This window comes from Passer domesticus, chromosome 15, assembly GCF_036417665.1.
Source record: "Passer domesticus isolate bPasDom1 chromosome 15, bPasDom1.hap1, whole genome shotgun sequence".
Lineage (NCBI taxonomy): Eukaryota > Metazoa > Chordata > Aves > Passeriformes > Passeridae > Passer > Passer domesticus.
In genome coordinates this window covers 1,971,360-1,995,616 of record NC_087488.1, presented here as the reverse complement: position 1 = coordinate 1,995,616, position 24,257 = coordinate 1,971,360, and the positions used below count along the sequence as shown (strand labels likewise).

At 52.9% G+C, this 24,257-nt stretch overlaps 2 protein-coding genes across 4 annotated transcripts in view; one reads left to right on the top strand and one right to left on the bottom strand.

The window, feature by feature from the left end:
- SEC14L5 (SEC14 like lipid binding 5) overlaps positions 1-7,733 on the top strand; it is a 38,913-nt gene extending 31,180 nt beyond the window's left edge. For both annotated transcript variants that reach the window (XM_064390959.1, XM_064390960.1), the window contains exons 13-17: positions 274-408; positions 745-882; positions 1,554-1,799; positions 2,685-2,863; positions 3,829-7,733. In XM_064390959.1, the coding sequence (XP_064247029.1) occupies positions 274-408; positions 745-882; positions 1,554-1,799; positions 2,685-2,863; positions 3,829-3,934 (804 nt within the window). In that variant the 3' untranslated portion in view covers positions 3,935-7,733. The remainder of the gene's footprint in view (positions 1-273; positions 409-744; positions 883-1,553; positions 1,800-2,684; positions 2,864-3,828) is intronic.
- A 330-nt stretch (positions 7,734-8,063) lies between these two features.
- NAGPA (N-acetylglucosamine-1-phosphodiester alpha-N-acetylglucosaminidase) lies at positions 8,064-18,725 on the bottom strand. 2 transcript variants are annotated; one of them, XM_064390963.1, is made up of 12 exons: positions 18,549-18,725; positions 17,864-18,349; positions 14,476-14,615; positions 13,805-13,913; positions 13,446-13,574; positions 12,480-12,688; positions 11,679-11,726; positions 11,223-11,351; positions 10,206-10,337; positions 9,998-10,052; positions 9,196-9,463; positions 8,064-9,077 (listed from the first exon to the last, which is right to left on the bottom strand). In XM_064390963.1, exons 1-11 carry the CDS (start codon positions 18,710-18,712, stop codon positions 9,214-9,216), a joined length of 1,851 nt encoding a protein of 616 aa, XP_064247033.1. In that variant the 5' UTR covers positions 18,713-18,725; the 3' UTR covers positions 8,064-9,077; positions 9,196-9,213. The 2 variants fall into 2 exon arrangements, with proteins under 2 accessions (XP_064247033.1, XP_064247031.1); XM_064390961.1 differs by having other exon boundaries at positions 8,064-9,463.
- Positions 18,726-24,257: the final 5,532 nt, after the last annotated feature.

Sequence of the window (24,257 nt, the reverse complement as noted above, 5' to 3'; positions counted from 1 at the left end):
ACTTGGTTGTTACATTTCTTGTGAGGTTTGTGGGTGAGGCAGTGACTGCAGACTTCCTTTACATAAAGCACAAAGTGTTGTGAAATGGTGATAGAGAGAGAAAGAACATGTTCAGTTTGTTATCCCTCTCTTTGGGAAGTGCCTCAGAGCTGTGAAGCTCTGCACACTGCTGAGACATTCCAGGCTAGAGCCTGAAGCATCATGAGGTGGCTCAGACAGGGTCTCCAGCTGCCCTCAGTGACAGCCATGTCCTGTGTGCCCTTTGTCCTTCAGGTCAGCCCCTTTATCAATGAGAACACACGGCAGAAGTTCCTCATCTACAGTGGCAATAACTACCAGGGCTCAGGAGGGCTGGTGGACTATGTGGACAAGGATGTGATCCCAGACTTCCTGGGAGGAGACTGCATGGTGGGTTTTCCTTCCCCTTGTGCAGGTACAATCTGGAACTGCCTCCCTCTCCCTCACCACCTTCCACTGCCTTCTGGAAGGGGTTAAGCCTCTGTGCTGGCCAGCGTGCCCGTGGGCACAGGGCAGTTGATTTGGGCACAGAGAGCTGCCCTGCAGTGCTGGTGCTGCCCTGGGATCCTGGAGCAGGGTCAGAGGGCAGCTCTCTACAGGGAGCTCAGAGCCACTGTGCAGTTCTGGCTCAGCTGAGGGGTCAGCCCGTGTCTGACAGCCAGCAAGAGTTCCTGGTTCACTGCTGGAACCTCCTGAGCCTCCTGTTTGTGTGTCTGGCCCCTGCAGTGCACTGTCTCAGAAGGGGGGCTCGTGCCCAAGTCCCTGTACCAGACCGAGGACGAGCAGGAGAACTCGGATCACATCCGGCTGTGGACAGAAACCATCTACCACTCTGCAAGTGTCCTCAGAGGAGCCCCACACGAGGTACAGGGCACAGCTTGGGGTGCTGCCACAGTGACACGTGTCCCCTCTGCTGGGGCTGCCTGGAGCAGCCAAGGGCTCCCAGCACAGGGAGCAGCAGCTGCTGTTCTGCAAGGGAGCAGCTGCACGTGTGGGAGTGAGGAACAGCACTTTGAGCAGCAGTGTCTGCTATCTCTGCTGTGGCCTGTTCTTCTGGAAGGTCCAGTCTCTTCCTCCTGCCCCTCCTCCCTCTCTTGGGAGAAATAAAGGGCACTGAGTTTCCCTTGTGATAGTTCAGCTCCCACTCCCAGCCGTGTAGCTGGGACAGTAATGGGGTGATAAAGGAAGGTGTGTGCTGGGAACTGCTTGATGGGAGTCATCAGGAACCAGGATGTCCCAAAAAGGAGCAAATCAGTGTCAAATCAGTCTTCTGGCCTCTCTGATGGGGGGTGACTCTGATTTGGCTCTTTGTGCCTCAGTTCCACTGAGGTTTTCCTGGAACAAGTAACTCACAGCTGAGTGGGTGTACTGTGGTAGGGTTGGGAGTGGGAGTTGGTGTGTGTCCCCCTCAGGAACAAGACCATCAGCCAGCTGAAGGATTGTGGAGCCAGGTCTGTTTGCCCAGAGTGGGAGGAGCACACTGCTGCCACCTGAGCACCTGACCCTGCAAGGGGCTTGTTCTGTTCCTTTCTTAGATACTCGTGGAGATCCTGGAAGGGGAATCTGTCATCACCTGGGACTTTGACATCCTGAAGGGAGATGTGGTGTTCAGCCTCTTCCACTCCAAACGAGCTCCTGAGCCAAGTCACAAAGAAGCCACATCACCAAGCCCCTCTGGGGCAGGGGACAATGTGCAGCTCATTGACAAGACCTGGGTGCTGGGGGTGGATTACAGCCGGGTGGAATCTCCCCTGGTCTGCAGGGAAGGAGAGAGCATCCAGGTCAGAGGGCTTGGGGTCCTGCCATGGCTTTGGGGTCCTGCCAGCTCAAAGGGGAGTGGTAGGGAGGGAATTGATAGTGTGGGAAATCAGGAACTGCTAGAAAGGGGGGGTGTGGTCATTCCCAGCAACAGGAGTGGGGATTCTGCCCCCTCAGGTGAGACCCCACCTGCAGAGCTACCCCAGCCCTGGGGCCAACAGCAAAAGGATCTGGAGCTGCTGGAGAGAGTCCAGGGGAGGCCTGGAGATGCCCCCAGGGCTGGAGCCCCTCTGCTCTGGAGCCAGGCTGGCAGAGCTGGGGGTGCTCACCTGCAGAGGAGAAGGCTCCAGGGACACCTCAGAGCCCCTGCCAGGGCCTGAAGGGGCTCCAGGAGAGCTGCAGAGGGACTGGGGACAAGGCATGGAGGGACAGGACACAGGGAATGGCTCCCACTGCCAGAGGGCAGGGCTGGATGGGATATTGGGCAGGAATTGTTCCCTGGGAGGGTGGGCAGGCCCTGGCACAGGGTGCCCAGAGCAGCTGTGGCTGCCCCTGGATCCCTGGCAGTGCCCAAGGCCAGGCTGGGCAGGGCTTGGAGCCACCTGGGATGGTGGAAGGGGATGGAATGGGATGAGCTTTAATTCCCACTCAAACCAGTCTGTGATCATTTTCTGGATACCCTTTGAAAGTGGGAAATCCTTATTTAGAGTGAGTCATTGGAAAGAGACTCCAAGCTAAAATTCTTATGGAAATTAACCTAAATAAGTTGGTTTTTTTTCTTTTCTTTTTCCCTTCTGGGGCTACAGGGCTGTGTCTCAGGGAGGTGGACAGGTGAATGACACCTGTGCTGGGTCACTCAGCCATTCCCCCGGACCCCCGTGGTCACTGCTGTCCCTCCCTCCCTGCAGGGCTCCCATGTCACTCGCTGGCCTGGCTTTTACATCCTGCAGTGGAGGATGCACGGGCCCCTGCCCTGCTCCAGCTCCAGCCTGCCCCGTGTGGACGATGTCCTGGCCTCCCTGCAGGGCTCCAGCCACAAGTGCAAGCTCATCTACTACTACGAGGTGCTGGCTTCCAAGGACTTCAGGTAGGGCATTTACAAGGGGTTTACTACGAGTGTGAGTTAAACACTTGGTATCAGAGACCCCCACAGGGGTCGTGTTTCACTGACAACTGGATGGACACAGAATTGGTGGCATTTTGTGCAACCAATCTCTTCTGGTGCTGTAGATATTTAAAAGTTTCCTTGAATCTGTGTGCACCAGTGAAAATTGTGCTTTGGGTCTTGCTTGCCTGAAGAGCAGGAGATTTTTGACTCAAGAGGGTTTGTAACTTAGTTGAGAATATTTTGAGAAGCTGCTTTTGGAGTGATTTAAATATCAGCTGGGCTATTTCCCAAATGGGTTTTTTTGGCACTTGAGAAGGATGTGCATTTCTGAACAGGTGAACAGCCAGCCTTGGCAGGGTGTGCCTGGCCCCTTTCAATGGCAGAAGCAGCTCCCCATCTCCTGTAAATCTGAGCTCTGTGCAGGTCCTTGGCCCTTCCCTGGAGCTGGAGGAGGCGTTGGGCAGGGCAGACCTGAAGGTGGCAGCTCGAGGTGTGAGCTGGCCAGGTCCTGTGGGCTCAGAGCAGCAGAAATGCCTCCCTGCAGTCATGCTCTTCCTTGGGGCTCTTCCTGAGCCAGCCTGCTTTTGGCAGGAGGAGCTGCAGATGCTGAGCTGGACTCTGGTGTTAGCAGCCCAGGGTCCTTGGGTTCACAAAACTGCATTTGGAGTGCTCTGGAGCTTTCCTTTCTCCTCAGGGACAGCTCCCAGAGGCTCCAGCTGTGTCCCTTTCCCCAGAACAATAGTCAGAGACAAGGAATAATATCTGTAAATGGGAAAAAATGTCTCTGACTGATTAGTTTTTCATCATGACAATGATGAATCTCTAAGAGATTGTTAGAGAGCAAGTGGGACATGATGGGCCAAAAATCATGTGCAAGTGTTAGAGAGGGGAGGATCCCTTAACTGCAGCCTTGCTAACAGCACTTCTGTTCTGTCCCATGCCAGGGGATCCATGTCCAGCCTGGAATCTTGCACCAGTGGCTTCTCCCAGCTGAGTGGAGTCACCACATCTTCCAGCCAGTCCCAGAGCAGCTCCCACCTCTCCAGATAGCAGAGCCAAGGCTCCAGCAGCAGGGGCACCCTGGGGCTGCTCCAGCCCCAAACCAAAGAGCTCCAGGCCTGGGCCGTGGGGCAGTCACAGCCATTTGGACACAGAAAGGCCCTGGGGGCTGCTTCCACCACAAAAACTGAAATTCCAAGGGCAGGTTCAGGAGTTTTGGGTCAGCTGCCTGCTTCTCAGTAGCCTCCTTCAGCACCTGTGGGTCTTGGGTGCCTGTGAGTTTGCAGGAATCCACTCCCCTCCAAAGGGCTCTTCCCATGGGTTCCTTTCCAGCAGAGGAGGCTGATGTTGCCTTACCTGTTGGACCTTTAGATAATTCCTGGGTGGCAAAACTAAGGGAATGTCCTGGCTGCCCACGGGGTGCTGCTTCCACACTGGGCAGTCAAGTGGGCATGCCAGGGGCAGGGCCTTGGAAGGAACTGCCAACACCTGGGTACAGGCAGGAGGGTTCAGAAATCACCTCCAGGCCAAACCAAAAACCTCCTCTGGTCTGGCAGGATGCTCTGGGAAATGTGTTGGATTTTTTTAACCCTGCTGAGAAACAAAGTCAAAATGGTTTTTTTTTAGAAATTCCAGGCATTGAATCTGCCTGCAGTGAGTGGCATCTTCCAAACTATTGTTTCTTTTTACTCAGGTTTACAGCAATAATGAGCAGGTCTGTCCCATTCCCGAGTGGATGGGAACTGAACCCAGTCCTAAAGGGCTAAGAAAAGCAATATTTGATTTCCTGAAGGCACAAGATTTTCTGGCAGTATTACAGAACTTGCTTCTTTTAAACATGAGCTCACTTGAAACCATTCAGAGAGGCATGTATGTATGTAAGCACTTACTGAAGCCTATTTATTCTATACTAGCTTATTTTAAATTAATTTTTAACTTATTATGTCAGAAATTACTATTTATTAAATACAGTCACCTTTTTTAATGGGATGAACTTTGTTTTAGAAAGGAATAACTGATTGTCTTCAATCCCAAGCAATCTTTCTGCTTGGGTCCTGATCTTTGTGATCAATGGATGTTCTTGCAAAAGGGCTGCATTGGGCTAAGGGCTTGTGTCACCTTCCTTGCAAGGAAAGGTGAGAGTCCAGTGCTTTTTTAGACTGTTTTTTAGGATTAAGAAACAAGGATTGAGTTCAGGAGTTATCATGAACTCCCTACACACCAAAAATGCCACATTTGCCCCTCATCTCTGGTTATTCTGTAGTCAGGCTGGGAGCAAAGTTATCCATGTTCTTGTCCAGGTGAAAAGAAATGAGAGCACGTGTCAAATACTCACCACGTTTTTATTCAGGAATCTGTGAAGTTGTTCCTTCCCACCCTGATTTTTTTAATCACTGGTTTTGAAGTACCAGGCTCTGCCAAAGGAGAAAAGAGCCAAAATATTTGGGACAGTGGGAGACAAAGAGCTTGACATGGTTTTGAGTTGTTTGGTGGGGTTTTTTAAGGATTGGAGCCAAGGGAATCACTCTGCACCTTGCATCTCTCCCTGTGAACAGGTTACTTTGTTATGTAGAGCTCAGGGAAGTTCTGATTTCCAATTCTCAGTTGTTCCACAGACTTTAATGATTCTCCCAGACAAATGAAACTTCTGTCTCTGGCATTTCAGCATAACTGGAGTCTGATAAAGAGGGACAAATGTAAATGTAATTCCCACCTTTCCTCTGAAAGTCAGGAATTCTGGAAGCAAAAGTGCATATGTGTACCCCTCATGGAAAATCCTTGACCAGAATAAAATCTAATTCTAGAAACAGTTTCAGACTCCCAAAGCCCCAGCCCTGTCCCCCTGTGCTGGTTCAGGATTTTACCTTCCCTTCTCACGGGGTTGCTCACATCCTGCAGTGGCAGCATTCCTGTTCCCTGGGTTTGCTCTGGGTAAGAATCTCTTCCTTTGCCCAGGGTTGTTTGGGTTTTTTTTTTTGTAATTTTGTTTTGAAGTGTGGGATATGCTGTTTTCTGCCCACCAGAAGTTTGATTTTTGTCAGTGAAGCACCTGGAGCTTGGCCCCTGGCAGATCTCTGAAGGGTGAGGTCAGGGCTGGTTCCACAGAGTGTTCCTGGCTCTGGGGATGTTCCAATCCCAGTTTTTCCTCTTGTCCCTTGGCAGTGCCACTCTCTGCCCATCAGAGGTCATGCACAGGTTTGTGAGGCAGCTTGTGACCACTCCTTGGCAAGGCTGCATGAGTTATCCCACCTGACAATTTACTTTGAAACCAATTTAAATTTTTTTTTTCCTTTTTCTCCTGAATATTAACAGGAGAAAGGGAGCAACAGCCTGGATGCTGTGCTGTGCTTTCTTAACCCTACCTTGTGAACTGCAGGTACCAGAGACACAGAATTCTCCTACATCACCTTTTCCCCCCTCAAACAACATCAGTGTGCTTTAGAAAATAAACTCAGAGTTTTCTTCAGAGTGAGCTGAGTCTGGGAGGGATTGTGGATCTTCAGAAATCTCCTAAGCCAGAACCTTGGGCAATGGGCTCATTTTGGGTGATGCAGCAAAGCCCTCCCTGCTCCCTCCCCAGCAGTGAGGCTGGTGAGCTCGGGCTGTGTGCAGGGAAGGAGCTGCTGGTTAAAAACTGCTTTCCAGTCAATTGGGGCTCACCCTGGTCCAGATCTTCCCTATGCAAACACAACACCTACCTCAGAGCTGGTGCCATGTCCCGTGCAGCAGGGAGTGCAGCGTGCTGTGCCAGACCTGGCAGTTCCATGTGACACCTCCATTGCCAGAGTTCTCCAGGTTTGCCATTCCCTGGCTCTGTCCTGGGCTGGAAGGGCAAGCACAGACCTGGGGCTGGATGTTCGATGGCTCGGCTGTCGTTCAGGGCAGTCCTGAGCCACGTTTTGCTGCTCTCCGGTGTGGGAAGGGCTCTGTCCCCGCTGGGGGAGGAGGGCTGAGCCCCGGGGGCGGCTCCAGCCCGCAGGTGTCACCACTGCCGTGCCAGGGCAGCTCCCCTGGGCTCTGGGGCTCTCAGGGAGGCACCGCAGCTCTCAGTCGTTCCTCAGCTCCTGAACTCGCTGTTGGAAGCAGAATTCCCAAGGGTGAGCACACCAGGGAATCCTGAGTGACAGAGATGCAGCTGTGCTCCTCTGCTCAGCCACCTCGGTTCTGTTCCTTTAGGACTGTGAATACCAATTTGTAATCCCAGTTTGGTTTCTTGGCAGAACGTTTTGAAATGCCATAATCCAGTGGCAGTTCCCAGTAGGAAGAGGGGAGCCCAGCTGCCCAGCACACGGGGCTGGGGAGCTGCTGGGGCTGAGGCCAACCCTGCTCCAGGCAGGGAATCCCTCATTTCAAAAGGCATTTTGTGAGCTCACACTGCTTTAATGTCCCAAATGTTTGTAGTGTGAGCAGTTACTGCAAGGAACAGCTATTAGAGACTTACTTGACAGCAGCTGTCAAAGATTCCTGCATGCAATTAGCTTTAATATTCCTCCAACACCTTTGTGATGCTCCTTTCATCTGATTATTTCTTTCTTGGAAGGTGAAATTGGAGTCAAGTCACATTTGCTGGCTTTTAGTGACACCAACACCCACTTCCAAGATTTCACTTACACCTAAGTTAAATGGGCATTAATTAAGTTTTTTAGCAGCACTTACTTTCTCTCTTTTGCAGCTGGCTTTGGTTTTATACACTGAAATCCTCATTTTTCTCAGCCAAAATCCTCAAACCTCCTGTAAAAGCCCACTGCAGGGCACTGAAATAACAAACAGATGTTCTCCTATGATGGTGTCTGTGTGTCCTGGTAGAGCTGTACTTTTGGGTATGTGGGAAATAAAACATCTCTGAGTACATGTGGAATTGTTTGATTCAACTGTTGAAACTGCAGGGCAGTGAAAATTCAAGTCTGTGTGCTGCTCTCCTCTTTGCCTCCAGAAGCAGAAGTAATGCTTGTATTCACTTTTTCCTGCTTTTTAACTAGAATGTTTGGGCTTTTTTTCTACAGAACCAGCATATTTTGTTTAATTTCCTAGCACAGAGTGGGCTGGAAGAGCACATCCTGCAGTGTGGGTGTTATTAAAAATAAAAGAGCCCCTGGGTTCCACTGGGTGGCTGAGGTTAACTGGGAAAGGATCAGCTCCTTCTGCAGCTGCACATCAAAAATTCTGAGATTCAGGCAGGTAGCACTAAAAGACTTTATTCAAGTTTCAAATTAACTTCTGTAAATCATAGAAAAATAGAGTCTCTTGCTTACAGGCTGATTTGGTGCCAACACTGGCAGAGAAAATACACATCTTTTACTTGGAGAGGTAAAAAGGGAGTGAGTGCATAAGGATGTGTGGGGCTCAGACAGGCTCTCACCCCTCTGCAGCATCCAAGGGGCTCGTCCAAGGCTGCTTTCCCTCACGGGGGAGCAAACTCAAACACTGAATGGAACTGTGCAAGGATGTGTCCCAGATTCCCAGAGGTGCTCGGGATCCTGGCTGGGCTGGAGCCCTTGCTGGTCCCTCTGAGGGGTGCCCAGCTGGGGCAGGGCAGCCCAGTCTGTGCCATGCCAGCCATGCCAGGCTGTCCCTGTCTGTGCCCCTCCCCAGGGGCAGCTCCAGGCTGTGCCATGCCAGGGTCCCTCAGCCCACGGAGCTGGGCAGAGCCTTTGGCTCCTGGGAGCTGGAGAGATGCACAAATGGAAGCTGGGACCCAAGAGGGCTTTTTTTGGTGCTGTGCTGCAGGAGCTGCCCCAAACACAGCACTCATCACCCTCCGGGGCTGCTCTGGCCTGAGGACTGGTCAGAAAACACTCCAGCCCTGCAGGACTGCATGTCACCCCATGTGTCACCCCTGAGCCACCACCGTGGCTGGGAGAGGAGGGCTCTGCTGGCACTGGGTTCTGCACCTCCTTCAACATCTTAGAACAAACTTTTGGTCACTTTTCTGATTAAAATCTGAGCTCAGCAAGGAAGGGCAGACACTGACTAATACCCTTAAGCCCAGCTTTGTATTAGAGGCAGTTTAACTAGCATCTTAAAAAGCACTGCTCAGGTGAGCAGGGATCTTTTGGAGGTGCCTGTGACTTACATCCCTCACCTGTTTCCCTCAGGGTCTGGAAGGAACCAGCCCATCTCCTTTCCTGCTGCAGCTGTGGAATTCTCTCATCCAGGGGATGTCCTGCATCCCCTAATGCTGCAGTCCTGGGTGCTGGGGCAGCAGAGGAAAGGAAACCACAGCCTCACCATGGCAGTTCTTGGGCTGAGGTTCCCCATGGGGAATAGTCCCAGTCCCAGTCAGCGCTGAGGGGCAATGCAGGGTGAAATACCTCATCCTATCCATGATTCTAAAGGAACTCCTGGTTTGGGTCCTGGCTGTCCTCGGGCTCCTGAGTGTCCTCGGGCTCCTGGATATCGTCCTGGTCCCAGGCAGCAGGGGTGGGGCTGTGAGGGGTGTCCCCGTTGATGTCCCTCAGGGGGTGGTAGCGATAGTCGCGGTCCCGCTGCCGCCGGCCCTGCAGCACCAGCCCCACGTTCCCCAGGGCACTCAGCACGAGCAGCAGGGCCAGGGCACAGCTCAGGGACAGCCACGAGCTCCTGTGGGACACACAAATCACATCACCAACAGCTCACCTGTGTGCCCAAAGGTGCAGAGGATTGCCCTCCCTCCTCTGTGTTCCCAGGCCTGTGAACCTGCTCTCAGGCAGGACAGAACCACGGAATCATTTAGGCTGGAAAAGCCCTCCAAGGTCACAGAGTCCAACCATCCTCCCAGCACTGCCAAGGTCACCACTAACCCACGTCCCCAAGTGCCACATTGACACAGCTTCTAAATCCCTCCAGGGATGGGGACTCTACCACCATCCTGGGCACCCTGTGCCACTGCCTGACCACCCTTCTGAAGCAATTTCCCTAATATCCAGTCTAAACCTCTCCTGGCACAACTCAAGGCTGTTTCCTCTCATCCTGTCCCCATTCCCTGGGAGCAGAGCCTGACCCCCACGGCTGCCCCCTCCTGTCAGGAGTTGTGCAGAGCCACAGGGTCCCTCCTGAGCCTCCTTTTCTGCAGACTGAACACCCCCCATGCTCTGTGGCAGCCTCTGAGACGCAGAGTGAGCATCAAACACTTACTCTGACAGAGAGAACTTTTCTTTGCTCTTTTCCTGGGAAGCCAAACACTGTCCAGCTGGAAAACAAAGAGGGAAGAAAGGTGGGGCAGGGTGTAAAATTCCACTAAAAAAGAGCAAGGTTAAGCAGAGCTGGTGACTAAGCAAACACCATTATGCACTAAAGCTGTCTCCCAGCTCTTCCTCAAGCCCAGCCCCCTGCAGTGGCATACCTCTGTGCAAGTGGTCCTGCAGGGCCCCATGGAGGGTGATGTTGCAGCTGCCTGTCTCAGGGTCACAGGGACACGAGTGGTCACACGCACAGCGGCTCCGGCAGCTCGGCCCAAACCAGCCCAGGGGACACTCTGGGATGGAATCACAAAGGGACTGGTCATTGCCAAAGCTCCACCTGCTCTGAGACCTCCCAGGCTGTGGCTGCAGCTCCCTGAGCTCAGCTGAGCCTGCAGCAGCCCATGCTGGGAGTTCAAAGCTGCTCTTTGGTGTGCTTCAGGGAGAAGTTCATGTAAAACTGGGACCACAGAATCATGGAATGGTTTGAGTTGAAAGGAACTTTAGAGCTCATCTTGCTCCACCCCCTGCAATGAGCAGGGACATCTTTCACTATCCCAGGTTGCTCCAAGACCTGTACAACCTGCCATTGGACACTTGCAGGGATGGGGCAGCCACAGCTCTGGGCAACATCCTTCTGATAGGATTGGCTGAGTGTTCCCAGGCTGGAACAGAGCATCACTGACAGAATCAGGCAGCCAGGAAGTTCGTACCCCCATGTAATTAAATCATTCACTCAGACACAGGGGGACCTGGAGTGGTTACACCAGGCAGCACACCCAGCACAAGGAGTGTGAGGGTGGGATGGCAGGACAGCCCTCTAGAGCATTCCATGGGCACTGACCTGCATCACCTGAAGCCTGGGCTTCATCAGGGCCTGGTGTAACACCCTGGAGCAGAGGATGTTTTGTGTTCACTCAGGGGCTCTGGGAAAAGATCACAATTCTTTGGGGCTGAGACTAAACAGGAATCCACCATTTTACACTGAGGAAGCAAACTCCTTTCCTCTCTGCTCCTTCCTCTCCTTTGTAGCCCATTTGGGTAGGACAGGCAGGCCCAGAAGAGCTGGGAGCCAGCTGGTGATGCTCAGGCCTGAGCTCCCCTGGCAGAAGGGCACCCAAGAGGTGCTCAGAGGTGACACAAAACGCTGTCCCCAGCCCCAGAGGTGGCTGAACCCTTACCATGCTCACAGCTGGTGCCGTAGAAGCCGGCAGGGCAGGAGCAGGCTCCGTGCACGGGGTCACAGGAGCTGCCGTGCTGGCACCGGCACTTCTGGCTGCAGGACTCCCCAAAGGAGCCAGGGGCACAAGCTGCAGGAGACAAGCAGAGGTGTCACCAGGGCCTGGCAGCAGAGGTGAGCAATCCCCGTGCACAGCCACAGCTCATCCCTGTGGAGGGATGCTCCAACAAGCTGAGTGTGTGCCCTGAACAAGGAGCAAGGCCTTGAGTGTCTCCCACCAAGACCAGGTAGGTGCTTCAGCTGCAATTAAACTCACAGTGCCAGAAAAGAGCAGCCCACGCCACAGGGTGGCCTTTCCCCTCCCTGCTCCCCCCTCGGGCAGGCAGCTGTTGGAAAGTGGCTCCCACTGCCCTCTCCCTGGCTGTGAAGAGGCAGTGGAGCAGCAGTCAGTATTTACCTTCAGTGCAGTTGCTGCCAGTCCAGCCGGCGTCACACAGGCATCCAGCTATGCAAACATGGAGCAGGCATTACTGACAACAAAAACACACTTGCAAACAGCAAGGACTTAAGGACTTGAAATTAGGAGCCTCTGCTTCCTGAGCTGCCCTCTTACCCCTGCCAGCAAAGCCCCAGAAGAACCCTGCACTCACACAAAGGGTGGGTTCACACCCCCCTCCCCAGCAGAATCCTGCTGATGGCATTCCTGGGGCAGCTACTGGCAACACCTGCACCCACCAAGCTCTGCCCAGCCACTGCACTGGGCACACTGGAATGAGAGTGGAGTCAGGAGGACAGCAAGAGGGTAACAGGGTTGGGCACAGAGGGGCATAAGCTGAGGGCAGACATTCCAGCAATCCCTAGGTTCAGATTCATAGAAGAGTAGCAACTGCACACTTGTAAAAATTATGAAGAGAGGCAGGTGAAGAAGGAACAGCATGGGGAAAGGACAGAAGCAGCTGCTGTCACACAGCATAATACACAGCCCTGCCCATCAGCAGCCTCTCAGAAAACCCAGAGCACAACCCTGGAGCACAAAAGGAAACTGAGGCACAGAGCTTGAAGTTTCCAGCCCCGAGCCCCAGCCCAGCCCTGCCGCTGCTCTGACCATGTGTGCCTGGGGTGCTGGAGGGAGGGGAAGCAGCCCCACCCACCCAGCTGGCTCCTGGCACACCGTATTCCCCCAGGCCATCTCCCCGGGATGCAGGGCCGGGTGCTGCCCCGCTGCTGCCCCCTCGGTGCCACGGGCACAGGCACTCACCGGCGCTGCAGACGCCGCGCAGGCTGCAGTTGGCAGGGCCGCAGTCCAGGCTGTCGCAGGCGGGCCCCGCCCAGAAGGGGCCGTGGCAGTGGCAGCGCCCGGCCACGCAGAGCCCGTGGCCGCTGCAGTCGGGCGGGTCACAGCCCGGCTCGTGCACGCACACCACGGTGGAGATGCTCCGGGGACAGCGCCACATGCTGTCAAAGGAGCTGGGGACAGCAGAGGGGACAGCGTGAGCCGACCCTGCACTGCCCAGCCCAACCAACACCCGCCACATAACCCAGAGATTTCCTCCTGAGCCACACTGCCAAACATGAACATTAATACTGAGAAAATATAAACGTAAAACTGCATTGGAGTCAACGTTTTAACTGAGTTATAAATCCCACCTGACAGGTATCATTTCAAACATGGAATTACAGAAGCAACACAGTCCCCCTTAAAGCAGTCCCAGATTCCCTCATTTTGGCACACATTTTCTTGAATGTTATTTGCTTTGATATAAATTATATCACTGTAGTTATGGCAACTGAATGTTAAATCCCTTCATGTTTACAGTCAGAACTGACTAAAAAGTTGAATTTAAAACAAAATATTCTTTAGATTCCCTCCAGTGAGGAAGGACAGGGTCTCCCAGTCAGTGTTTCTCTTCCATAATAATAAGCTGCTGACAGATCTCTGCTAATTCCCATGGATGTGCAGCTCTGAACCTCCCAGACTAAGAGCTGCTGCCTTATCCGACTCCCACATCAGCCACTCAGTCACAGCCACAGCTTTGCTGCCTGTCTGGAACCAGCTCAGCTTTAATCCTGGATGACTAAGTGGAAAAAACATGGAGTCACTCAATCTCTTTAAATTCTAGAGCTGCTCTCTCCCACAGATCCTGCCACCTGCCAGGCCAGGCCGTGGGGCTGACAGGAGCTGCAGGGCCCCGGGCAGGCCTGGGCAGCAGCCAGCAGCACCTACCAGTGCTCAGAGGGGTAGTTGGCCAGGGTCCCGTTCAGGACCAGCGTGGCAGAGCCTCCACCATCCAGGTTGATGGCGTTGATGACTCCCTGCTGCTTCAGGAATTCTGCCATTTCCCACAGGTTGACCCTGAAAAGCAGAGGTTGTTTGCTGATTTGCCTTCAGTGAAGCTGTTCAATCACAAGCTTGCAGCTCTCTGTGGCGGAAGAGGAAGCTCTCCCATCCCAGGCACCCTGAGGAGGGCTGTGTGAGCCTTTTCTGGCTCTCCTGAGCTCTGCAAGTCTCTGCTTTAAAACATGTCCCTGACAGCTGCAGAGCCCCTCCAGCCCCAGGAATTTAAGGCCTTACCAAGCCCTTACCCTCTGGACTCTGTCTGTCCATCCACGTGAACCAAGACCAGCCGGCCCTGACGGTCGTGTCCCACTGCAGTCCTGGCTGAGATCACGTTGATGAATGTGTCGAAGGTTCCTGCAGCACAGGGAGCAATTCACACTCAGCTGAGGGACACAATGGGCTGCTAAGACACATCTGCCTGCCAAAGAGCTCCCAGCAAGGGCCTCATCTGAACTGAAACACAGGGAGAGCAGAGCCCAGGCTCCTCTCGTTCATCCAAGCTCTACAGAAGTGCTCTTGATGAAGTTTTTGTCTGGCACAGGGACAAAGCAGGGGATTCACGATCCCTTGGCTTTAAACTCCTGTAAGAGGCACCTGCTTTGAGCTTCTGCTTAGACAGGACAGGAATTCTTCCCTGTGAGGGTGGGGAGGCCCTGGCACAGGGTGCCCAGAGAAGCTGTGGCTGCTCCTGGATCCTTGGAAGTGTCCAAGGCCAGGCTGGACAGGGCTTGGAGCAACCTGGGATGGTGGAAGGTTCCTGCCCATGGCAGGGGTGTGGAGTAAGATCACCTTTAAGTTCCTTCCAATCCAAACTACTCCATGATTCTATGGACGTTGGACTTGTTAAGCATCCCTTCTCCCCAGAGTCCCAGGGAAGGGCAGCCCAGGGGCAGGCTGAAGCCAGCCCCAGAATTACCTGTGGTCTGAGTGTCACCACACTCGGCCTCCCGGCTTTGGTTGATGTACACCTCTCCATCCCTCAGCAGCCAAACCACCCCACTCACGAGCTGCACAAAGGGGTTGGACTGATCCAGAACATCCTCCTCGGACAGGTAGCTGGGAACAGAGGGCACCAGGGTTACCCACAGTCACTGCACGTCACCTTAAAGCCTCTCCTGCTGCCAGCAGGCTCCTGAAGCAGGGAGAAGGGCAGGAAAAGGTAGAATGAAGGACAGCTACATCCAAAACCAGGGGCCAAGCAGTGTGAAACAGCACTTTAGCAGCCAGAGCAGCCCCTGCTCTCTGCTCTTCTGCACAAACCCACAGCTAACGATGGTCCCAGGCCCCTGTGCCTCAAACAATGGGGCCAGCAATGGCAGCAGTGTGGCCAGTGGATCCGAGCCAGGGTAGCAAGAGCAGAAAGCATCTGGCAGAACACAAGGCCAGAGCCACTGCCAAATACTCAGGGATCTGTGGAAGCAGCTGTAACATCTTGCTGCCTGTCAGCTTCTATTCTCCAAAAATGTGACACCAAACAGCTCTGGAGAGCATTTGGAGCTACAGCACCCAGCAGCTGCACTGGATGCCACCTGCTCCTTCCATCTGGGAAGGTTCCCCTGCTCCTGCAGACAGCAAAAGGACAGTTCACCTGCCACCTCCGTGCTCAGGTGCTGTGTGTCCCCACAGGGTGCTTCCCGAGGGACACTGCTCTCTCCTGAATTAGGGTGACTGGGAACACCTGCCCCCTGGGAGCCTGGTGCAGCTGACAGGATGAGATCAGGGCTGGACAGCTGTGCTCCGCCAGAGGTTTTGGGTTTAAAGGTGACTTTTCTGATGTCTTGTGGGAGTTGGATGCTCAACTTTTGTCTGGTTTCCATGACTGTAGGCAAACAAAGCTTTGTGCTTTGTAGAAAGATGTAACTGCAAACACCTGAATGGAAAACATGCAAAACTAATTCCCTTTTCCCATGGGAAAGGAACACGAAGACAACATGAACATGGCTGGAAGTAGATCAAACTACAAAATAGTTTGGGCAGGGACTGACAGTTTTTAAGGCCTGGATTCACCCACTGTCAGCCCAGGGAGCAGCAGCAGCTTTGCAGGGTGGGGTAACTGTGCCCTGGGCTGTGTCCTGCTGGCAGTGATGCAGGGTGAAAGAGTGAAGGTGTGAACGACTTTCCCCACTGTCCTGACAGCCAAAGTTACTTACACCCAAACTATTTTTCTGATCGTGGTCTGGAAGGCACAAAGCCACCAAACACCACGATAGCTCCATTTAACAGGGACATCCTGCCAGAGGCAGGGAGCAGCAGGGCAGAGCTGAGCTTAAGGATCAACAGCAACCCTGAAAGTGCTGTCAAATTGAGAAGCCCCCTCACTGAAGGACATGTCCCTGACCCACCCAGCCCCTCTCTCACATAAATCAAGGCCATGGTACCCAGGGCAGCCAGAATGACTGCAGGATAAAGCCCTGGCTTGGCACATTCAATGTGGTTTTGCAGGAATCCTTCCTGAGGCCTGGGACTGAGCTACCAGAAGGGTGGAGGATGCAAATTCCAGGCTGCTGCTGCATCTTCTGAGACCAGCAGAAGGGTCCTGGGGACCCTTCTGGGATTTTAGGATCCTCCTACTGCTGGGGAAGGGCAGCTCCTGGAGGCCTTGTACTCCAGAGAGCACTACAGTCTCAGCCAGTTATTCCTCATCAGAGGGTGATTAGAATTTCTGTCTCCATCTGCTTGGGGAGGGTCGCATGCCCAGGTGGGCAGGAAGGTCAGTGATGTCTGGCCTGGACCAGCCCCAGTGTGGCCAGCAGGGCCAGGGCAGTGACCATCCCCTGTGCTGGCACTGCTGAGGCACCTCCTGTCCTGGGCCCCTCAAGACAGGAAGGACACTGAGGGGCTGCAGTGTCCAGGGAAGGGAACAGAGCTGGGAAGGGGCTGGAGCACCAGGAGGGGCTCAGCCTGGAGAAAAGGAGGCTCAGGGGGGACCTTGTGGCTCTGCACAGCTCCTGACACGAGGGGACAGCCAGGGGGGTCGGGCTGTGCTCCCAGGGAACAGGGACAGGAGGAGAGGGAATGGCCCCAAGCTGTGCCAGGGGAGGTTTAGGTTGGATATTGGGAAAATTCCTTCATGGAAAGGGTGGTCAGGCAGTGGCACAGCTGCCCAGGGCAGTGGTGGAGTCACCACCCTTAAAGTGTTCAAAGAAAGTGTTAAAATGGTCAATCACAGGTTTGCCCAGAGAGGATGAGGAGTCTCCATCCTTGGAGATGTTCAAAATCCAACCAGACATGGCCCTGAGCAGCCCACTCCACCCAACCTGTGCTGAGCAGGCTGCTGGATGAGGCACCTGCTGAGGTCCCTTCCAAAGCCAGCCTTTCTGTACTGCAGCCAGAGCACACACTCTCCACTCTGTGTCTCCTCTGCGGGGAACAGAGCCCTCTTCCCTTCTACCCCACCCGTGTCCCCACTGCAAGCTGGGAGACATTGGAGCCTAAGCAGCTAGAGATCATAACCTACTGAGCTTCTATGCACCCTAGTGTTATGAATAGAAAGTTGTAATTTTTTTTAAGTTTCAGAGTTAAAAAAACCAAGCCAGACCGAGTCAGACTTCTTTAGGTTCCCTGCGAAGAAAAGCCCTTAATCACTCGTTGATGGTGGGTGATTAACCGATTGTTTCCCTGATGCTGGCTGCATACCAAGAAGATACCAAGAGAAACCCTCCAGGGTAAAGAGACAACCCTCCAGTGACACCAGAGACAACATGCAAATGAGAAACGCAGTGCACCCTGGATTGTTACAGTTTTACAGTTTTTATAAGAAAAACCCCTAAAATCACGAGCCATAAGTGACTTAAAGTGACGTCTAAGGATGGGAGCATTGTCCCGTACCTGCTTAAACCTTTTTATTTCTCACTCTAACTTGAAAAGAAACTGATTAAAGAGACCCCCCGGGTTTCTAAACCAACAAACCAAGGACTCAACGACTCTCCCGTGAGGACAGAGTCCCCAGTTCTGTCTGTAGACCAGCAGACAAAACTGCATCATCCTCCTGCTTCGTGCCACGCCTGGGAGCAGCGGCGGCGAGGGCGCAACCCGTCGATTTCTTCCCACCTGAGCTGATTCTTCTTAATAAAGGCATTAAAAAGGAGAAATATCTCCTGCCCATTTATTTCACTAGGACACGAGCCAAGGGCCACAGAGAGCTCCACCAGGTACAGCTAGAACATCCCTACCTTCAGCATTCCAAGTGAGATTCTGCTCTAACTGGGGAGGCCAAGGAGGCAGTGCTGGGATGAGCTTCCTGCCCAGTGATGCCTGAAAATCTTCAGGCTAGAGATCACTCTCCAAACACCCCCAGCTCTTACCCGAACACCATGGTGCCATCTTTCCGGATGCCAAACTGAGCGTTTTGCAGGCCCCCAGAGTCTCTCACCAGCCTCCCATCGCTCACAACATTCCCAAGGCACTCTCCAGTTTTCATGTTAAAATACCCGCCGTTCTGGGCCACCAGACACTTCCTGAGCTTGGCAGTCTCCTCCACAGTGGCTCTGCGCTGAGCCAGGCAGCCGCCGGCGCCGCCGGGCTCCAGCACGGAGAAGGTGCTCAGGGGGTTCCTCACGAAAGTGAAGTGGCCGTAGATCACCTTGCGGCCGCTGCCCTCCGGGTGGATGTACGAGACGAACGTCCTGGTGACAGCCACCGGGCCGGCCGTGCTGTTGTCGCCGGGCCACGCTTCGTGCGTGACGTTTCCGTACTTGACGGGCTGGCAGTCCCGGACGTGCCGGTGGCCGTGCCGCGGCCCGTGCCGCCCGGGCGGGTACGGCTGCAGCGGGGGCTCGCCGCGGGGGCTCCTGCAACGACAACACCCGCGTGTCCCAAGGCCGCAAAGGCGGGCCGATGAGAGCTCGGGGTGGGCACGGCCCCGCTGACACCCCAGGCCGCTCGTCCCGCGCCCCCGGTGTGACCCGCCGCGGTGCGCGGGCAGCTCCGCCAGCCCCTCAGGGCACCGGCACGGCCGCGTCCCGGGACACACGGTGCCCAGACACTCACCCGGCGCCGCGGGCCACCTGCAGCGAGCCGAGCACCGCCAACGCGGCCACCAGGGCCGTCCCGACCCCTGCTCGCCCCGATCCCCGTCCCGGGGCCGGACCCGCCCCGACCCCCGCCCGGCCGGGCCCTCCGCCCGCGGCCCCCGCCGCACCACACGCCGCCATCTTGGCGGGCGCTCGGCGCGGGCGGCGGCAGCGCCCCCTGGCGGCGGGCGGGGCCGGAGGGGCGTGGGAGCGGGGCCGGGACCCGGGACAGACCCGGGACAGACCCGGGACAGACCCGGGACAAAACCGGGACAGCTCCCACCGGGACACGGGACAGAACCGGGACACGGGACACGGGACAGACCCGGGACACGGGACAGAACCGGGACACGGGACACGGGACAGACCTGGGACATGGGCCGGAACCGGGACAGCTCCCACCGGGACACGGGACAGACCCGGGACACGGGACAGCTCCCACAGGGACACGGGCCAGAACCGGGACAGCTCCCACCGGGACACGGAACAGAACCGTGTCTTTCTCCACAGCGCCTCTGGCACTGCGGCGTCACGGACAGCACAGCTCCTGCGGCCCTTACAGCACTGCAGATCCACCAGCCCCTCTCGGAGCATTAACACTGAGTCTGTTTTCCAGAGGGGAAAAACAGCTACACTGAGGGAGTGCTGGTACATTGAGGCAGCTCTGGGTTATCCTGAATCTAACCTCAGTGAATCTAACTTACAGAATCATGGAATGTTTTGTGCTGGAAGGGACCTTAAAGCTCATCCCATCCCACCCCTGCCATGGCAGGGACACCTCCCACTATCCCAGGCTGCTCCAAGCCCTGCCCAGCCTGGCCTTGGGCACTGCCAGGGATCCAGGGGCAGCCACAGCTGCTCTGGGCACCCTGTGCCAGGGCCTGCCCACCCTCACAGGGAACAATTCCTTCCCAATATCCCATCCAGCCCTGCCCTCTGGCAGTGGGAGCCATTCCCCTTGTCCTATCACCACATTTTTTATCAGTGTTTATACTGCTGGAGTGGAATTTAACGGGGTGATAGTGACACTCAGCCTGCTCAGAGAGAGGGCAGGCAGCAGCTTGGTTTACTCAACGAGTAGTAATTATGTCCATGTTTGCCCATAGTAGCAAAACTCTTTACCAAGGCATTTGAGGACTGAGGTATTCAAGGAGACAAATTCCTCCACTCTCAGCCTGTGGGCCACTTGCAGCAGTGGCTCTGCCCCCCCAGACATGGAGCAGGTTCTCCACAGGCCACATTCCCTTCTGGAGGGGATGGGGGGCCTTGGACACACAGCATTCCCCTTGTCTTACCCCATTGTCAACGTCCCTCCCCAGCTCTGTTAGGCCTTGGTCCCATAAATGAGGTGGTACAAGGAAGGACAGGAGCCACCCCTGTGCCCTGGGCAGCGGGGCTGGGGAGCCACGAGCGCGAGGCTGTGCTGCAGGAGGAGAACCCAGTGTTTCCATAGCCAGGGGATTATTCCTCAGCTTTCCCAGGATAGGCACACCTGGTTCAGGTGAATAAATGTGCTGCAGTCTCAGGTGTCTTGCAGGTGGGAAAATGGAGTTTCGTGTCACAAATTAGCCAGAAAACTCCCTTAGGACAAGCCAGTGCATTAAAAGATCTTAGCTAATGGGTTATTATGCCTCCAGTTTTATTCAGCCATGGAGAGCTGCAGGTGTCCTGCTGGTGTCTCCAGCTGGAAACAAGCTGTCCAGTGGAACTCCAGGGTGGCCTAAAGCAGGTTTTCATGGTCTAAACTCAGCTCCACATAAAGCATGAGTAGAGCACTCAAGTTTGTGCTTGGTCTTTTACTCAAACAGCTTCACCTTTTCACAGAGACCTTCATGCACTAAGGGTTCCACTGGGAGGCTTCCACCCAGTTCCCAAACTCACCTGGTCTTTTCCATGGCTTACATGAGAGCCTGGAATCACAACATGCACTGTAGAATCCACCTGTGGAAATCCACAGGGAGCAGAAACCTCTTCCAAACTGGAATGAAAACCAAAGCAGTATTTGAAAAAGGAATAGTTTCTCCTTTCCACATAGTGCCTTTGCTTTTCAGTTTACTTTCCTCTCTAAAACAGCTCCTTCTACCTAATTAGTATTAAGTATAAGTGGAGTACAAGGGACTTGTTTTTCCAGAATTGCTCAGAGGAAGGGTGGCATTGCCAGAATTGCAGTGTTTGTTTTGCAGTGACACATTATTTCCCCACTAATTGAGATAACTACCTGCTGTTAAAGATAACCAGTCTCCATTCCAGGTTGTGTCACAATCACATTCACGTGCCCAAAATGCAGAGTCTAAGGTACAAGTGTGTGCAGGGGCTGGAAAAACACCTTGTGACCACACTGAGCTTTGGTGTGAAGACACAACCCCAGCCCTAACTGAAGTCTAAGTCAGGTTCTAAGTCAGAATATCTTTGTTTTATCCACTCAGTGGAGGTCAGCCAGTGGGTGTTTCTTTCTGTTATCAGAGTGAATATCATGAGAGGAGTGTGCATGGTGATGTCTAGATCTAACACTAATTCCAATTATATATTGGAATATGAGGCAGATATTCTTCTGTCTTGAGCCTCAAGTTCAGTTCAGCTCTGAAAATTTGGGCATGACTGCAATTAAGAAGTATTTTATCCTTTTCCTGCAATTTGAAAACTTTGTGTAGTGAAAAAAAAAAACCTTTTACTAATTTGAATTTCCCTGTGGTTATCAGCCATATGGCTGATAACCACATTGGCTTTGTTTTTCCTGATTATCTCCCTTCTTCCTTTTCTATGCCCTGGGAGGAATTAAAAATGTATTTCTATAACCTAAACCTGTACCTGCCTGAAAAGCTGTCTAAGCCAAGACAAACCATTCAGGGGAAACTGTCTTTGGGAAGTTATATAAAAATTTCCTAGGTCACTTCTTTTACCTTCACTCCTTCCTCAGGGATTTTTTTGGGTGAGGACAAAATGAATAAAGCAGATAAAAAGCAGCTGGTGAGGTTATAAGGCTGCAACTACAAGAAGGGTGCAGAGTTTGGAGTGCTTGAGGAAAAAGGAGCATTAAAAAGTGTCTTTTCATGCAGTGGGTTGGAACGAGATGATCTTTAAGGTCCTTTGCAATCCAAACCCTTCATTGATTCTGTGATCCTGTGCCATTTTCCCTTCCGACAGGAAGGTTGGAAGGCTTGGTGAAAAGTTTATGGGAAACAGCTGACATTAGATGAGGTAAAGCAGGTGCGGGTACTAAACAATAACATTAATTTAGTATTTTAGACCATGGGGATTGTTGGAGGAACATTAGGGCCAGTCCCCCCTTCAAACAGCACAGGTTTTTCATCTCCAAGGCAAAGCCCCAGACCAGGCCCTGAGCTCAGTGCTGGGCCACCTGCAGTGGCATTTCAGGCCACCTGGAACAGCATCCAAATTGAGGCTATTCTGCAGCCAACTCCTTCCATCTCCACTGTGGCAGGGGCTGTGCTTTAGAAAGAGAACAAACACAAGAAGCAAATTGCCTTGCTGTTAAAAATGGCCATCATTTATCCCTCATGATGTAGCACAGTGCCAGGGCTCGGAGCCCTTTGGAGTATCCTGCAGTGCAGGTGTGATTGGTGCAAATACTTGTTACTGGGATATTCCATGTTATTTTTTTCAGTACAAATCAAAATTTTTAAAAAAGAAGAAAAAAAAAAGTGGGTTTTAAAAGTTTCAACTACATATGTCATGTGGGTATAAGAGTAACCAGGGTACCACCAGGCTGTCATGAGATTTGCTTGAGACATTTGAATTGGAGAATTCTGGGATGAGGGAAGTTCCATTTGTGAGTGGGATTTTGACTGTTCTGTCTCTGTTTATTGCACTCATAGCAATCCATCGAGGGCAGGAGGACTGGGGATGGAGCTAAACAGACTATTTCTAAGGTAAATGTAGACAGCTTTTCCAAACTTTCTGAAATGGTCAGGAAGAAAAAAACAGGAAAAGGTTTTTATAAAACAAAACTGCTATTCAATACATATGAAAAAATGTCCAGGCAGAGATCAGCAGTCTCTGAAATGCATTTCTCTCAAGTGTATCCCTGTCCTCAGAGCCTCAGCCAGGAGTGATGACTGCACCTTACTTATTTTTCTCCTGCTAAGTGCTCTGAGGATTATATAGGTCAAAAGGACTTTTATTGCAACTCTACCCTCATAAACTAAAAGTCACCACATCCCTAAAGCTGAAACACTTGTAATTTTAAGTACTTTGGTAACCTGCCAGAAGATACAGCTGTATGGATTTGGGGTGTTATGCCTGATGGCCTGCAAAATCCAGCAGTCCCTCATTCCATTGCAGCCAGGATATCTGCACTTTACTCAAGGAAGTAAACAGAAAAGCAATTTGCATTTTGCATTGAAATGCTACACGGCAAGGAGCTGTCAGGTGAGATAGGAGGGACTGAAATGAGGGATTCCCACAAGATCAAACCTCCCACAGCTTGGAATGGGTGTGCATGTGTAATAGCAGGATGGGATGTGGGGCTTTTCTTGAGGAAACCTTGGATCCCCAGGGATTGGGCACAGCCCTGAGGCTGCCAGAGCTCCAGGAGTGCTTGGACAGTGCTGCCAGGGATGCCCAGGGTGGGATTGTTGGGGTGTCTCTGCAGGGACAGGGGCTGGACTGGATGATCCCTGCGGGTCCCTTCCCACTCAGAAGATTCTATGGTTCCATTCTTTGTCAGTAGAAAAATATGCATTCTGAGCAGAATCTTTGAGCAAACATTCCAGGCTTTATTTTGGTGCGGAACCAGTCTGCCCACACTTGTAATTAGTTATATGTTTTAAAAGGGAACAATGGCTTCATTGTTACCACCTAGTGCTGTTTGGTAATACGGAGAGTTACACTGGAAATGCAACATCTGACATCTGCCTTTGTCAAGGGGGGCAAGGAAACACTGGAACAGCAGGATTCCGTTCAGATGGGGGGCCACAAGGCTCTGCAGAGAGAATCGTGAAATTGTGACATTTCCTGGCTGGGAAAGTCTCACGGGGATCATCCAGTCCAGCTCCTGGCCCTGCACACACACCCCAACAATCCCACCCCGGGCATCCCTGAGATCATTGTCCAAGCTCTCCTGGAGCTCTGGCAGCCTCGGGGCTGTGCCCATTCCCTGGGGAGCCTGGGCAGTGCCAGCACCCTCTGGGGAATGAACCTTTCCCTGATATCCAACCTGACCCTGCCCTGGCACAGCTCCAGCCACTCCTTTGGGTCTTGTCCCTGCTCACCAACATCTTTCATTTGTGTCTTTATCCCTGTTTGTAGTGAAGAAATACCATTTGTTCTCTGCATTCTGTGACAATCCTATTGGATTCCTGACCAGTACAACTGACTAAGTTATACATTTTTGTACACCTTAATGATTTTTCAATGTGGTCTTCAGTCACTTCCATGGTGCCAAGGTAACGTGGCCAATGTTTCTGTCAGCAGGCTTCTGTTTGTTCTGTGTTTCCACCAGAAAACAGAGATCAGCAAGCTGAAAATAGATGGAAATTGTTTATTAGGTACACATGAGAAACCAGAGGGATGCAGATGTTGAAAGGCTTTAGTACCCAGTAGGATCAGGGATTGAGACAAAAAAATGAGGGATAGCAGAGAAATATGTGAGTATTAACTCGGATCCAGAGAAGATCTAGCTAGAATTTAGCTGAATTCAAACTAAGGAAAAGCACACACATTGGAT